We start from the raw sequence: 14,517 nt of genomic DNA, 5'->3' as shown, positions 1-14,517 counted from the left end.
ACATACACAACAACAATCTCTCTTCTCTTCTCTTCTCTTCTCTTCTATGAAGAAAGAAGAAGAAGAAGAAGAAGAAGAAGAGAGAAAGAGAACAAAAACAAAAGCTTGTGTTGTTAGTGGTTTGATGAGATAAGACTCGTGTGTGTGTGTGTGTGTGTGTGTGTGTGTGTGAGAGAGAGAGAGAGAGAGAGAGAGAGAGAGAGAGAGAGAGAGTATGAGTGTGTGTGTGTGTGTGTGAGAGAGAGAGAGTATGAGTGTGTGAGAGAGAGAGAGAGAGAGAAAGAGTATGAGTGTGTGGGTGTGTGTGTGGGTGTGTGTGTGTGAGAGAGAGAGAGAGAAAGAGTATGAGTGTGTGGGTGTGTGTGTGGGTGTGTGTGTGTGAGAGAGAGAGAGAGAAAGAGTATGAGTGTGTGGGTGTGGGTGTGTGTGTGTGTGAGAGAGAGAAAGAGAGAGAAAGAGTATGAGTGTGTGGGTGTGGGTGTGGGTGTGTGAGAGAGAGAGTATGAGTGTGTGGGTGTGTGTGTGTGAGAGAGAGTATGATTGTGTGGGTGTGTGAGTGGGTGTGGGTGTGTGTGAGCGTGTGTCTGCATCATTGTTTTCTCTTTCTGTCCGTGTTGTTTTCGATTCGTCGTTAAACTTTATGTCATCACATATGGGTTCTCGCTTCGGGCTTGCTTTTGTGCTATGTTCGTCTTTTCCATAGACAAAAACACCAAAGGTCCTGTCGTGTCGAACGATGGCTATGGAGATATATACCCTTTTGGAGAAGACTTGGGATCTCGGGGAAAGCTTACGTTGCTCGAGCTACAATGAACCGGTTCATCGTGCTAAATACTCATCAAGGGCTTCTTCCTTGGGCTAGGCGTGTGTTTCATGCTTGCAAAGGAATGTGTTTTTCTTGCTTGCTTTTGTTACGGATTGTACAAACGTTGAATCCCTCGTTGTCCATCCAAATGAACTTGCACTACTGATTACAAAAGTGGCATTGATGGTAGCCATGAAGATAGACTCCGCAATTCCCGTTGAAGTTGACCTAAAATATTCTATTTCAGATGCTTATACAATTCCTGAAGTAGAAAGTAGGCAAGTACTATGAGCCCTTTATCATGCACACTATCTAGGAGTGTGGTTTCACATAATGGTCTTATTTCTTCACGTGAAATCTATTGAAATAGAGCATATAACTTTCATGGTTTGATGTAGAGCACTCAATGAGTTAAGGGTCGCCGTAAACTTCAATCAAGAACTACAAAGAAGATGGTGCAACCTCTACAAGCAAAATCTCATTATTCCCTATTACATCATTCTTTCTTGTTTCTTCCACCAACCCATCTCCAAGACCTTTGTGGAGATCTCGAATCAACATGCTCGTGGATATATCGATCAGTTTTTTATCTAATAGAAATGTAAAGAATCAAGAGATGGATTCTTGTGAAGCGAAAGAGATGTGAGTTATGTGTGTGTGTGTGTAAGAGAGAGAGAGAGAGAGAGAGAGAGAGAGAGAGAGAGAGAAACACAGAGAATACGCAAGGTAAAAGTATATTGGCAAAGGAGAAAGACTCAACACTATACAAGGTGGGAGGAGGGTGCTTTATGTAGTCACCCTCTCTCTTCATTAACTACAAGGCTCATGGAGCATGGGGAATGTGAAAGCTCATAAGTTATGTGTCATAGAATATGATTCTATGACTCATACTAAATGCTAGAATACAAAGAGGTGACTTAATGGTGACTCTTGACCGTTGAAGTGTCTATTCACTCTTAAGGTGAGTTCACACACTAGACCAAGTTGAGCTTGATTCTCAACATGCCCCCTCAAGCTCAAGTCGGGTCGGTTTCAGACGGTATCCGAAATCCGCTTCGACTCGCGTTCTGGAGTCCGCGTCAACTCGCGTCGACTCGCATTTATGCGGAGTTGCGGAATCCGTGCTCCAGCTTGCGTTGTGCGTAGTTGTGAAGTCTGTGCTTCGGCTTGCGTCTTTCTTCACGGCTTTGCGCGGTAGATCGGCTCTTCGCGGCATCGTTGAGTGGTTGCGTAATCCACGCGTTATTGCGTAATGTCTTCAGTACTCCCCCTCAAGCTTGGCAGGTCAGGGATCATCAATCCGAGATCAGTCATGAATTGCCATAGCTTGTCAGTTCCTAAGGCTTTAATGAAGATGTCGGTTGTTTGAAGATTGGTGCTAATGTGTTGTAGGTCAACATCGCTAGCCAGAACGCGCTCTCGGATGAAGTGATAGTGCACTTCGATGTGCTTTGTCCGCGCGTGGAACACCGGGTTCCAAGCCAGATAGATATTGCTCATGTTGTCGCAGTAAAGGGGAGTCAGATCCTTGATGGGTACACCCAGATCCTTCAAAATCCTCTTGAGCCATACGACTTCACACGCAGCTACGGTTGCACCCCTGTTTTCCACCTCCGTACTCGAAAGAGCGACGGTAGGCTGCTTCTTGCTACTCCAGGATATTGCTCCGCTGCCGAGGGAGAAAACAAATTTGGAGGTTGATCTTCTATCGGCTTTGTAGCCGGCCCAATCGGCGTCGGTGTACCCCTCGAGTCGTATTGGCATCGCCGTCTTGTAGAGGATGTTGCAATCCATTGTGCCACTCACGTATCGTAGAACTCACTTAGCGCAATCCAAGTGAGTATCACGCGGTGTTTGCATGAATTGGCTAAGGAGACCGACCGGATAACTGAGATCGGGTCGTGTGATCGTGAGGTAGATGAGACTCCCAATGAGTTGCCGATACTGAGTCGGCTCACACGCTTTGGTGCCGGAGTGCGCATCTAGTTTGAGATTACGATCGAGCGAGGTTGCCACGGATTTGCACTCAGCCATCCCGAACTTGTATAACAAGTTGAGGATGTATTGCCATTGAGAGATCATGATTCCGGCCGGAGTCCGAATTACCTCGATGCCGAGGAAGTAGTGGAGCTCCTTCATGTCCGTCATCTTGAACTTGTCGGAAAGGAGGGATTTGACTTTATTGATTTCGACGAGATGCTCACCTCCAATGACTAGGTCATCCACATATAAGATGATGACGATCGGACTTGCGGAATCGCTTCGTATGTAGAGGGAGTTGTCCGATTTTGACATACGGAAGCCGATTTGGTGAAGATATTGCGTTATCTTCGAATGCCAAGCACGCGGTGCTTGCTTGAGGCCGTAGAGTGGCTTCTTGAGTTGGCACACAGCTTTCGGATGAATGCGTGATTTGAAGCTGGGTGGTTGATCATGTACACCTCCTCTTCTAATTCGCCTTGTAGAAAGGCGTTCTTGACGTCCATTTGATGGAGGTGTCATCCTTTCGTCGCGGCAAGCGCAATTACGGTTCGCATCGTCGTCATCTTTGCCACCGGGGAAAAGGTCTCCTCGTAGTCAACTCCGTGAGTTTGAGCGTAGCCTTTCGCTACGAGTCGCGCTTTGTAGCGGTTTACGGAGCCATCGGCGTTATACTTCACCTTGTAGATCCATCTGCATCCGATCGCCTTTTTGTGTGGTGAGGTGGGAACGAGATCCCATGTCTCGTTCTTCTGTAGTGCCTGCATCTCCTCGTTCATTGCTTCGATCCATCGCAAGTCCTTCGCGGCTTCCAAAAAGGTTTTCGGCTCTCGTACTGTCGCTACCTTCATCATAAAGGCGTAATGGTACGCCATATAATCGTTGTAGCCGAATCGGCTTACGGGGTTCTTTTCACGAGTGGATCGGCGGAGCTTTTCATTTGCAGAGATGAGGGCTTTCTTAGCTCCGATTGATACCTCGAAACCGCGGAACTCACTGTCGAGTGAGTGAGTCGACTCATCGTCGTTGAAGCAATCATCTTCGTATTCCGACATTTTCCCCTTGCCTTTGTCCATCTTCGGGCTAGGCCGTGATGTGCTTTGATCGCTCAATGGCTCTTGAGGTCCGCTCAGTCGGATCGTGATCAGACTTTCTTCAATCATGCGCGTAGGGCGATCTTCATCCTCGATCTCTTGGTCGGCATATTCCGGGTTGAGCGGAGGTGGAGTCGGAGTTGTCTTTGGTGTGTACCAGGATGCGGACTCGTCAAAAACGACATCTCGACTTACTCGAGATTTTCGAGTTGAAGGGTTGTAGCACTTGTACCCCTTTTGCTCCAATGAGTATCCTACGAGGATACATTTCTCCGACTTCGGGTCAAGCTTTTGACGCTTCTCGTCGGGGATGTGCACGTACGCTATCGCGCCGAATATCCGGATGTGCAATAAGTTCGACTTCTTTCTGAAGTATTTTTCGTGCGGAGTGACCTCGTGCACACCAGATGTTGTGCACCGGTTCATTAGGTAGACGGCCGTATTTGCAGCTTCGGCCCAATATGACTTGGGCATATGCTTCTCGTTCATCATGGCCCGCGTTACTTCGAGTATGTGCCGATTTTTGCACTCGGCTACCCCGTTTTGTTGCAGAGTGTGTCGGCAAGTGAATTCTCGCCGAATTCCTTCCTTTCGGAGATACGCCGTGAAATCTTCAAAGAAGTACTCCTTGCCGCCATCCGATCGAAGACAACGTACATGTCGGCCCGTGGCTTTCTCGACTTCATTCTTGAAAGTTTGGAAGTGTCTGAACACTTCGCTCTTTTGCCGCATCGGGTAGATCCAAGTGTACCTAGAGAAGTCGTCGATGAAGAGCACGTAATATCGGTATCCGCCGAATGTAGCCGTCTGTGCCGGTCCCCATACATCGGAATGGACTATGTCGAGTAGACCTTTGCTCACGTTCCGCTCTTTCGGGAATGGGTGTCGGTGTTGCTTGCCGAATTGGCATGCTTCGCATACACCTTCAATCTCCTTCTCTTTGAATGTCAGGAATCCGATGACGACTCCTTTTGGTTTCATTGATTTGAGTTTGTTGAGATTGATGTGGCCGATTCGCTTGTGCCATAGCTCTATGTCGGAGTCGGCTTTCGTGCTCTTTGCGAACATGGCCGATTTCATCTCGTGTGAGTCGAGAATGAACATTCGGCCCTCTCTTCGTCCACGTGCGATGAGTCGGCCTTCTTTTTCGATGAAGTAACCGCCTTGATTAAATTGAACTTGCATCCCTTGCTCTACAATTTGGCCGATGAAGACCAAATTCTTCGTAATGGTCGGTACATGCAAGACATTTTTAATGTAATTTTGCTTACCTTCTTTTCCGAACGGAACATTGTCGATGTGCCAAATTGGGTGCGTAGCGTCGTCTCCGGTTTCGACATAGTCGGGTCGGTCCGGCTCTCGAAGTTCTTGGAACCATTCTTGATGCGATGTCATATGGTTCGAGGCACCGGAATCAACGAACCATACGTCTTCCGGACCGGAGGCACTAGTTGAGGTAGCGGCCGACATAGAGTTTGCTCTATGTTTCATCATGAACATTCCGCCACGGTCGAAGTTGTGTGCATACATTCCACTACGATCTTCGTAGTCGGAGTTGTGCCCGTACATTCCGCTATACTCTTCGTAGTCGGAATTGTGCACGTAATTCGTGATTTGTCGGCTTGTGGAAGCCGATTCACGCATCTTCTTTCGGCACTCTTCTTCGTGATGGCCGAGCTTTCCGCAATATCCGCATTTGGTTGCGTTTTGACGGCTCGAGCCGAAGTGGAAGCTCCCCCTTCTTGCGAAGGTTCCTCGTTGGCTTCCGTTTTGCGGCCGAAATTGGGAGTTGTTATCGTAGGTCGAACCTCGTCCGCCTTGTCCTTGGCCGAATCGGCCTCTCGCTCGTCCACGTCCTCTTCCTCCGTTCGATTGCCTGTAGAACATGTGGCCTTCCGACTCATTGCTCATTGTACGCACGTGGTTTTCTTCGACCAATAGCATTGATTGGAGCTCGAAAAAGGAGGGAGATTTCTCCCGTGCTAGAACGGCGGTTTCTATCACGCCGAACCGTGGTGCGAGGCTGCCAAGGCATATTTGAACCATCTCATTATCATCGATATTTACGCTTATTGAGCCGAGCAAATCGCAAAGCTCCTTGATCTTTGAGGTGTATGTCGTGATGGACATGTCCCTTTGTTGAATGTTGTTCAACTCTTGGCGGAGTTGAAGCTTCCTCGCGGTCGTGTTAGCAGCGTAAATCTTTCGTAGATTTTCCCACGCTTCCTTCGGCGTCTTGGCTTCTCGAATGTAACCGAGCATGTGGTCGTGAACACATGTCGCCAAACAATACATCACGCGGCTTGCGGCTTGCTCCAATGTCATGTATCCAGGAGCCGCTTCGACGGGTCGGTCTTCATGTGCTCCTTTGATGTAGCTCCAATAGCCTTGTCCGACAAGGTATTGGTGCATCTTGTACTCCCAAGATGCGAAGTTGTTTCGATCCAAATTCTCGGTAGGGAGAGCGCTCCCCATTTGAGTATTCATTATGTCGGTTCTTCTTCTTCTTCTTCTCTCTTCGAATGCGTGCTATGTAGCGAAGCTACGATAGCGATGAGCCGATTCTTGGTCGTCGGCGTGGAGCTCAACACACAATCACGATAAGGCGAATGGGCTAGATCAAGCTACCAAATCGCTCTGATACCATGTAAAGAATCAAGAGATGGATTCTTGTGAAGCGAAAGAGATGTGAGTTATGTGTGTGTGTGTGTGTAAGAGAGAGAGAGAGAGAGAGAGAGAGAGAGAAACACAGAGAATACGCAAGGTAAAAGTATATTGGCAAAGGAGAAAGACTCAACACTATACAAGGTGGGAGGAGGGTGCTTTATGTAGTCACCCTCTCTCTTCATTAACTACAAGGCTCATGGAGCATGGGGAATGTGAAAGCTCATAAGTTATGTGTCATAGAATATGATTCTATGACTCATACTAAATGCTAGAATACAAAGAGGTGACTTAATGGTGACTCTTGACCGTTGGAGTGTCTATTCACTCTTAAGGTGAGTTCACACACTAGACCAAGTTGAGCTTGATTCTCAACAAGAAATAACACGTGAATATTCTCGAAAATGAGGCTAAGTTGACAAGTCTTCAAGGGAACAATGTGAACAAACAATCGTTCTTGTTGCCAGAATGTTTTCCCAAAGGTGGGATTGCTTGAATAAGGCATTGTGAATATTGATTCCCCTCAAGATAGTAAAATAACCACCACAAAGTAGTATCTTCATATACATGTCAACGTCCAACATTTGCTCAACAACAATGGTAATACCAAAATTCTTCATAATTTCACTATCAAAAGAATCATTTGGAAGACCAAAAAGGCATATAGTTGTTGGGGAAATTAACACTTGAGGCTAATGACAATTTTGAATTTCAACAACTCCAGACCTTTGTCCCCATTGGATTTGTTCTAGGAACCCATGTTGAAGCAACCTTTTCTTTCCTTATCCATTTTGACAAAATTGTTTCCTCAGAGTTGAAACCCGATGACACTAATGGATTGTAACCATCATTTCAACTAGGACCACAAACTAGTAGTTGGCTAAGAAGAAAAGAAAAGAAGTGAAATGATGCAACCATAATCATTCAACTTCTCAATGTTGTTTGAGTGGATGCACCTCACCCTTCCATCATATATGTAGGGAGTGAACCGATGTGATAATGCCTTGACATTTAGCAGCCATGCTTGGCATTAACAGAGCTCTCGAAAGTTATCTAATGAGCAAGAGAACTCATTGTCTAGTTTGCTAGTTTGGGGAATTCGATGCCTAGGCTTTGTTGACAAACTAAATCATAGGGGCATGTGGGAAGCTTAGTACCGACAATAACCAGGGTGATGTGCCCCTTGATTTTAGACTCGCCATACCAAATCTAGGTTATCCACCAAAATCTTCTCTCGTGTCTTTAAAATAGTTTGACTATTGTAAAAATTGAAGTGAATATTCACATCTGCTATGAAGTGCAACTACCTTTGGCATACATCTTAAAGGTAGAAGCAAACATTCAACTAAGAGCTTCAAACAAACCAAAGCAAAAAATGTTTCACAACTTCTAGTTATAGAAAATACTAAATTGAGAAATTTCGGTTCCATCTAATAGCAACTATAGATACATTAGACGAAATCTATTGGAAGAAGGTTATGTTAAAGGGATTGCAAAACATGCTTGAAACATGAAACAATTTTGGGATGTGAGTCTAGAGTATTTGGATAAAAAGGGAGCCATGTATTATGATAGCCAAATTGCAGAATACGTCGGAAAACATGAAACAATTTTTGGATCCGAGTCTAAAGTAATTGGACAAAAAGGGAGCCATGTATTATGATAGCCAAATATGTTAGAAAAACTCCATCAAAAGTATGTTCAGATTATCAAGGAACCCCAAAAGATATTAGGAGGTATGGGAATTAAATAAATATCCTAATAAATGAACCCTCTCAAATGTTGCCTTTATGTTAGGTTTGAATGCAAAGCTTGAATATTCTTTGCAAGGTTTCTCATATACTCTTTTAAAAGACCTTTGTTTTTTTCATTTGTTTAACAAATCAATCTTCTAATTTTGCTTCTAAATATTGTGCTTGGGCATTTTTATCTCACCTCCATTGAAATGCAAAAAATTGGTGGCATTAGCTACTGAAATTATTCAACCATTACATAAATCTTAGGTTGAATTGAGCCATTTGCCGAATCCAAAAAATAATCCCAATTATGATACAAAGATATGATCTTAGTGCTCTTCATAAAGAGTAGTAACTTTTTTTTTTCAAAAAGAAAAAAATATTTAAATTATTTGTATCCATATGTCCCTCTCCAACATTACAGCATCAAGTAGATTTATGTAGGAACCCATTACTTTTAAACTCTTGAGAATCTTAAAAATTCAAAAATTCAAGTATTATATAATTAATCACAAAGACACTAATATGTTAATGCATAAACATAAATGAAAGCTAAACGACCTCTTATGTAATCTGGAAAACTAAATTAACTTCTGAAATTTCTTATGTAAAAGTTAATTGGACCTAGCAAGCAAAAGTTAATTGAGATAAACGACCTCTTATGTAATCTGGAAAACTAAATTAACTTCTGAAATTTCTTCAAGCTAATTTATTTTTTCTCGTTACATTTATTTTATTTACACAAATCTAACTTGCATTCACTTAAAAAATCTGGAATTATGGAATCCACAATCGAATTGATGTAAACGCCTCTCATACTCAAGAGGCCAAACCACATAGTTCATAAAATTGTAAAGCTTAAAATCAACAATTTCAACTAAAAGAAAATTCCTTTCTAACTCTAAATTCATATGAAAAGAATATTGAAACTAGGATCTCTGCAAGCTCACCATATATCTACATCTCATTACATTTTTGAAACAAGCAAAGAAGCTATACCTACTATGAGGTCACAAAGCCGAAGACTTAGTTATCAAAGATGTTGTCATGAAAGTTTGAGTTCTTTGACAAACCCTTTGAATCATGGACCTATATGGTTTCAAACATGGTCCGAACCTTGAGATAATGCATAAAAGCAAGTTACTGAATTTCAAGGACTTTGACAAACTTCCTACTTCCTCACTGCAAGCATTAATGATCACACTAAGCAACTCTTCATCAACTGATACCATTCGGCTCAAAATACTTTGAATAATCGAGCACACAGGTTCGGTCCAGACAAGCCTTGTTGTGCACAATATTTGAAAAGGAGGAGTGAAAGGCAATAAATGCCTTTTGTTCTTTATAAACACCTTCTCACAAAAGGACAATAGATGATGATCTGCCATACATTCCTTCACAACACGGTTCATAACATCACATTGAGCTTCGTTAAGCCCTTTCTTGATAAGCACCAAAGGAAGAAATAGAGCATCAATGGCTGCCCGTGTGTGAACTCGTGCAGCTTGCATAACCGCTGAAGTTAGAAATCGTGAAGCCGGAATCTCTAAATGTAAGACCTTTGGTAGAAGAAAGAAACTCATAATTTGCGACGACCAGAGATACCCACTATCTTTGGTCATAAGAATATCTAATGCATCAAGCAGAAAATCATCTTCCATTGTCCATGGCATCAATATGTCAAGAAAGGCGACTGGATCTGATAATGCATGCAAAACTTCCAAGTCATCTGAGGTTGGTTGTCTTTCAAGCCAAGCCTCTCTTAAGGACTGAGCAAGCGCATGTAAATCAACGCCATGACCGGTTGGAGAGGGTTCTTTTCGGCCCTCATCAACACATGGTGGGGTCTGTAATGCAATAATCTCGTCTTCATTTTGCAAAGCCTCGCCATCATCAAGGTGCTCTTTCTCCTTCTCTTCTTTGTCTAGAATGCATTCATCCACATAACATTTGACATCGTTTACATGGTGTTCAATATCTTTTCGATGGCATTGGGCATCATTCAAATTGTGTGGGATATCCCCAGGGCCAGTTTTTGGTGCCTCAACAATGTTCTTTTCAATGCACTTGTTTGAGTAGGATGATGGTAACCATGGGAGAACAGGAGGCTGTTCCTTATAGTGAAGAAGCCAACCAGGCAATGGAATAGCTATTGGCTCCTTCACTACATCACATAAGATAAAGCATTTTAAGCAATAAACCAATTTTTTTTCTTTAGTCAGTTTGTTATAGGACCAACCACCATATTACCCCTAGCTTTTTGAATATTTGCAAACATACTGATAAGTCTTCAAACAGTACCAAAACATGCATCTGTAGTACAAATATATTACTACAAAGAGGGGGTATTTTAGTCTCATTTTTTAAATTTAGGTACTTTAGTATTTCCCCACTTTTATCTTGACAACTGAATGCAAGAGACAAAGTAAAACATGACCAGTAGTGAGCCAGTTTTTTTTCACAAATTTGATATAAACAACCAAAAACAATGAGACGATTTTACCTTCGATGAGCTTGTCCCCAGACCCTCTGATAGTCAAGAGGAGAGTTTCTGCGGCATGTTGAACCCAAAAATCAAGTTGAGCAGCTGAGAGAATATGTAGAGCGAGAAACTCGAGGTCCTTGGCATGGAACATATGGTGTTCTTCTATGAGGAAAGAAAGGATGTTCGTTTGGGCTATGGTGGGCAAGGTTTCCATCCATAGACAACTGCATGCATAATTTCACTCTTTGTCTCTCTCTCTTAGTGAGTAGCTGTATTAACGAGTATGGTGTACATAAAATCCCCAAAAAACTACATGTCAAACAAACAACCCAACGAGACAGTTGCATGCCAAGGAGCCAAGTCATCCTTGGTAACATGATTCGAATTGCCAGTGAAGGAAACCTCTTAAAGAGTAAATATGACTACATCCTGTGATGGAAATCAAAGATAAATGCATTCGAGTTAGTCCAACTATGGCGACAGCCCCTGAACCACAAAAAGTGAATGACAACCACCACACATGATTGCACAGAGACTTCTAGTTTCAGTTTGCCACAAATCCAATTATGCAGATGCCTGATTTCCTGGACACTTTGGATAGTAGAGACCATACACTTGTGTCACTGGGACCGATCAAAACATATCGAAACAAGTATTCTCGGCTGTGTAGTACAAACGAACCAGGAACCATTTGAAATGCTGCATTTTGAGACGGTAGCAACAACCAGAAACCCACCCACCAACTTATACCAAACTAAATCTTTCGATTTGAAGGGGTTTTTACTTAACCAGCCTTCCATTATCATGTATTTCCACCAATTTTGGCATTTGCAGAAACTCCAAAGAGAGTTGCCCGTATCCCCTCTGCCATTGTGTCTGGATATCTTGAGCCCCTATGATTTATTGTTGTTTTTTGTATCCTACTTATATTATGATAGTCACAAAGTGCTTCACACGTTTCTTCTGGTTCTATGAGACATGTTTTTAGCCTCTCAAGGATTTTAAAGTATGTCCGCTTTTCCCCGTGTTTCCATATGAGCTCCCGATGCTGCAAATCCACATCGCTCTTGTAACTTTCTTTTGTAATGCATCTTTATTTTAGTACACAGAATTTCACTAAAGGTTTGGACTCTTGCATACATTGGTCTTGTCGACTTTTACATTGTTTCATCATGTCTTCTTTTGTTCCATTCATTGTCTGTATAGGCAGAACAATGATTTCAGTTACAATCTGTTGGTGGGTCTCAAGGAACATTGTTTTGGCCTATATACTGTTTTGGCGGAGAGGTCTAACGCGCTGGATTGCTATTCCGTTGTATAGCTCATATGTACTGAGGGTTCGGATCCCTCTCTCTCTCTCTCTCTCTCTCTCTCTCTCTCTCTCTCTCTCTCTCTCTCTCTCTCTCTCTCTCTCTCTCTTCTTCGATATTTGATCAATTCATTAGACTATCAACGGAGCAACTTCAAAGCTACAATCAAGAGATTCAATCTCTACATCCGAGGTTTTGCCCGGGATCATTTGATAAGAATCCGAAAACAAAGAGGGAAACAAGAAAAGATAACTACTGTATAGACAAATAGCTTTAGTAGTGAGCATTTCTTTCTTTCAAACACACACACACATACTTCCCCCAAAGAAACACACACAAACCACAAGAGAAGAGAACACAAGAACATACTGTAAAAAGATTCGAGCCCTCACTTGCCTAGGGTTGTTGAAGTTTTGGGCCTTTTCTTGATCTTCTTCTCCTCCTGTGCATGTCCTTCTTGGTCATGGAAGCAGCTGTCGGAAGAGCTAGCAACAGTGACCTTAACGGAGAGGAGATGTGGGAGGAGTCGCCATAGCCGAGTGGAGAGGCATGTTCTTCTCTGCTGCGGGTCTGGAACAGGGGCAGAGAAGCCATGCGATCTCACCCAATCAATGGCTGATCCCACAGGAGATGATGATGATGGTGAAAGGCCGAGTAGGATCCGAATCAGTGGCTGCCATTCCCTCAGAGCAGATCGAAAGTCTTCATCCATGGAGACTACTCATTCCTCTGCTAGAAATGGAAGTCCATTGAATGTTATGAACTACTTATGTATACATAATAACAGAATTTGACCTTCTAATTGACTTGACTTTGATCCATATTGACTCTTCTTTGGTTTTGACCTGATTTGACTTGACCTGAAGAAACGATTCTTTAAGTCTTCTAGAAATAAACGTCCATTGAATGTTATCAACTACTTATGTATATAACTAATTTGACCTTCTAATTGACTTGCCTTTGACCCACCTTGACTCTTCTTTGGGTTTGACCTGATTTGACTTGACCTGAAGAAACAATTCTTTAAGTCTTCTAGAAATGGAAGTCCATTCAATGTTATGAACTACAGATGTATATAACAGAATTTGACCTTCTAATTGACTTGACTTTGATCCATATTGACTCTTCTAGAAATGGAAGTCCATTGAATGTTATGAACTACTTATGTATACATAATAACAGAATTTGACCTTCTAATTGACTTGACTTTGATCCATATTGACTCTTCTTTGGTTTTGACCTGATTTGACTTGACCTGAAGAAACGATTCTTTAAGTCTTCTAGAAATGAACGTCCATTGAATGTTATCAACTACTTATGTATATAACTAATTTGACCTTCTAATTGACTTGCCTTTGACCCACCTTGACTCTTCTTTGGGTTTGACCTGATTTGACTTGACCTGAAGAAACAATTCTTTAAGTCTTCTAGAAATGGAAGTCCATTCAATGTTATGAACTACATATGTATATAACAGAATTTGACCTTCTAATTGACTTGCCTTTGACCCACCTTGCCTCTTCTTTGAGTTTGACCTGGTTTGACTTGACCTGAAGAAACAATTCTTTAAGTCTTCTAGAAATTGAAGTCCATTGAATGTTATGAATTACAAGAGAACGTGCTCTTCTAGTTTTTACTTGCCTTGACTATTCTTTGGTTTTTTACTTGACTTGACCTGATTCTAAACTCTTCTAGAAATGGAATCCATTGAATGTTATGAATTACAAGAGAATGTACTTCTCTTGACTCTTCTTTGTGTTTTAATTTTACTTAACTTGACTTGACTTGATCCGGGAGAGAAAGCAAGTTCTTACACACTTGACTAGACCATACTCTTTCAATAGATAAATGTTCTTAAAATTATCTAGTCGGGTTCTCCATGAATTAAGTAGTGGTTACGAGGGCCGACTCTCCACATTGTCCAACCCTTTAAGAATGGTGTATGAGTTACGTGGGTGGGGACTTGACCTAAGAATTTATTTGACTCGACCTAACCTTATTGGACATATCGAGAGTTACAAGTTCTTGCTATTCCATCGGGCCTCTTTATAAAATCATGCATTTCGAAAACCTTAGATGGGGACGCACAAAGCATGCCCATGTCATTTGGGCCTTACAACTTGCACCTTTGGACCTATATACTCCTTACTTGCTTAGCCTCCTAGGTTGACTAGATGGGGCAATATTTTGTACTACCACATCAAGTTTCTCTTTCACAAATTCATGGATTCTCGTTAACTTTCATCAGCGAATTTCTAAAGAGAGCATCGGATCAAACCAGAGTACCTCTATCGAGGCCTAGCGGAAACCCAACTAGTGACCCCCCCCCTTCCAACAACCAACAGAAGTACCAAGGACCGAAACCCAAATTTGTTTATTTGTTTATTCATCCGACGGACGAGGGACGCTCGATCGAGATGTCCCTCCGATGATCTGTCCTACG

At 42.5% G+C, this 14,517-nt stretch overlaps 1 protein-coding gene across 2 annotated transcripts; it reads right to left on the bottom strand.

Annotated features, from left to right (window-relative positions):
* Positions 1–9,100: 9,100 nt before the first annotated feature.
* Positions 9,101–12,787, bottom strand: LOC147853213 (fanconi anemia group E protein FANCE protein). 2 transcript variants are annotated; one of them, XM_087333609.1, is made up of 3 exons: positions 12,467–12,787; positions 10,783–10,988; positions 9,101–10,443 (listed from the first exon to the last, which is right to left on the bottom strand). In XM_087333609.1, the coding sequence occupies exons 1-3, from the start codon at positions 12,784–12,786 to the stop codon at positions 9,290–9,292; spliced, it is 1,680 nt and encodes a 559-aa protein (XP_087189735.1). In that variant the 5' UTR covers position 12,787; the 3' UTR covers positions 9,101–9,289. The 2 variants fall into 2 exon arrangements, with proteins under 2 accessions (XP_087189735.1, XP_087189736.1); XM_087333610.1 differs by having other exon boundaries at positions 12,471–12,563.
* Positions 12,788–14,517: the final 1,730 nt, after the last annotated feature.

Source organism: Azolla caroliniana, unplaced genomic scaffold (genome assembly GCF_043228905.1).
Source record: "Azolla caroliniana isolate FFs.n. ecotype wild unplaced genomic scaffold, voAzoCaro1.0.p SCAF_17, whole genome shotgun sequence".
Taxonomy (NCBI): Eukaryota; Viridiplantae; Streptophyta; class Polypodiopsida; order Salviniales; family Salviniaceae; genus Azolla; species Azolla caroliniana.
The sequence above is the reverse complement of the archived record's forward strand: the minus strand, read 5'-3'. Positions and strand labels throughout refer to the sequence as shown.

What these genes read in the sequence shown, in the direction of transcription:
- LOC147853213 (XM_087333609.1), bottom strand. Translation starts at nt 12,786, where the DNA reads ATGGATGAAGACTTTCGATCTGCTCTGAGGGAATGGCAGCCACTGATT. An exon ending in ACTTCAACAACCCTAGGCAA is followed by an intron (nt 10,989 to 12,466) that starts GTGAGGGCTCGA and finishes TTATGCATGCAG; the next exon opens with TTGTCTATGGATGGAAACCT. An exon ending in TGGGGACAAGCTCATCGAAG is followed by an intron (nt 10,444 to 10,782) that starts GTAAAATCGTCT and finishes TATGTGATGTAG; the next exon opens with TGAAGGAGCCAATAGCTATT.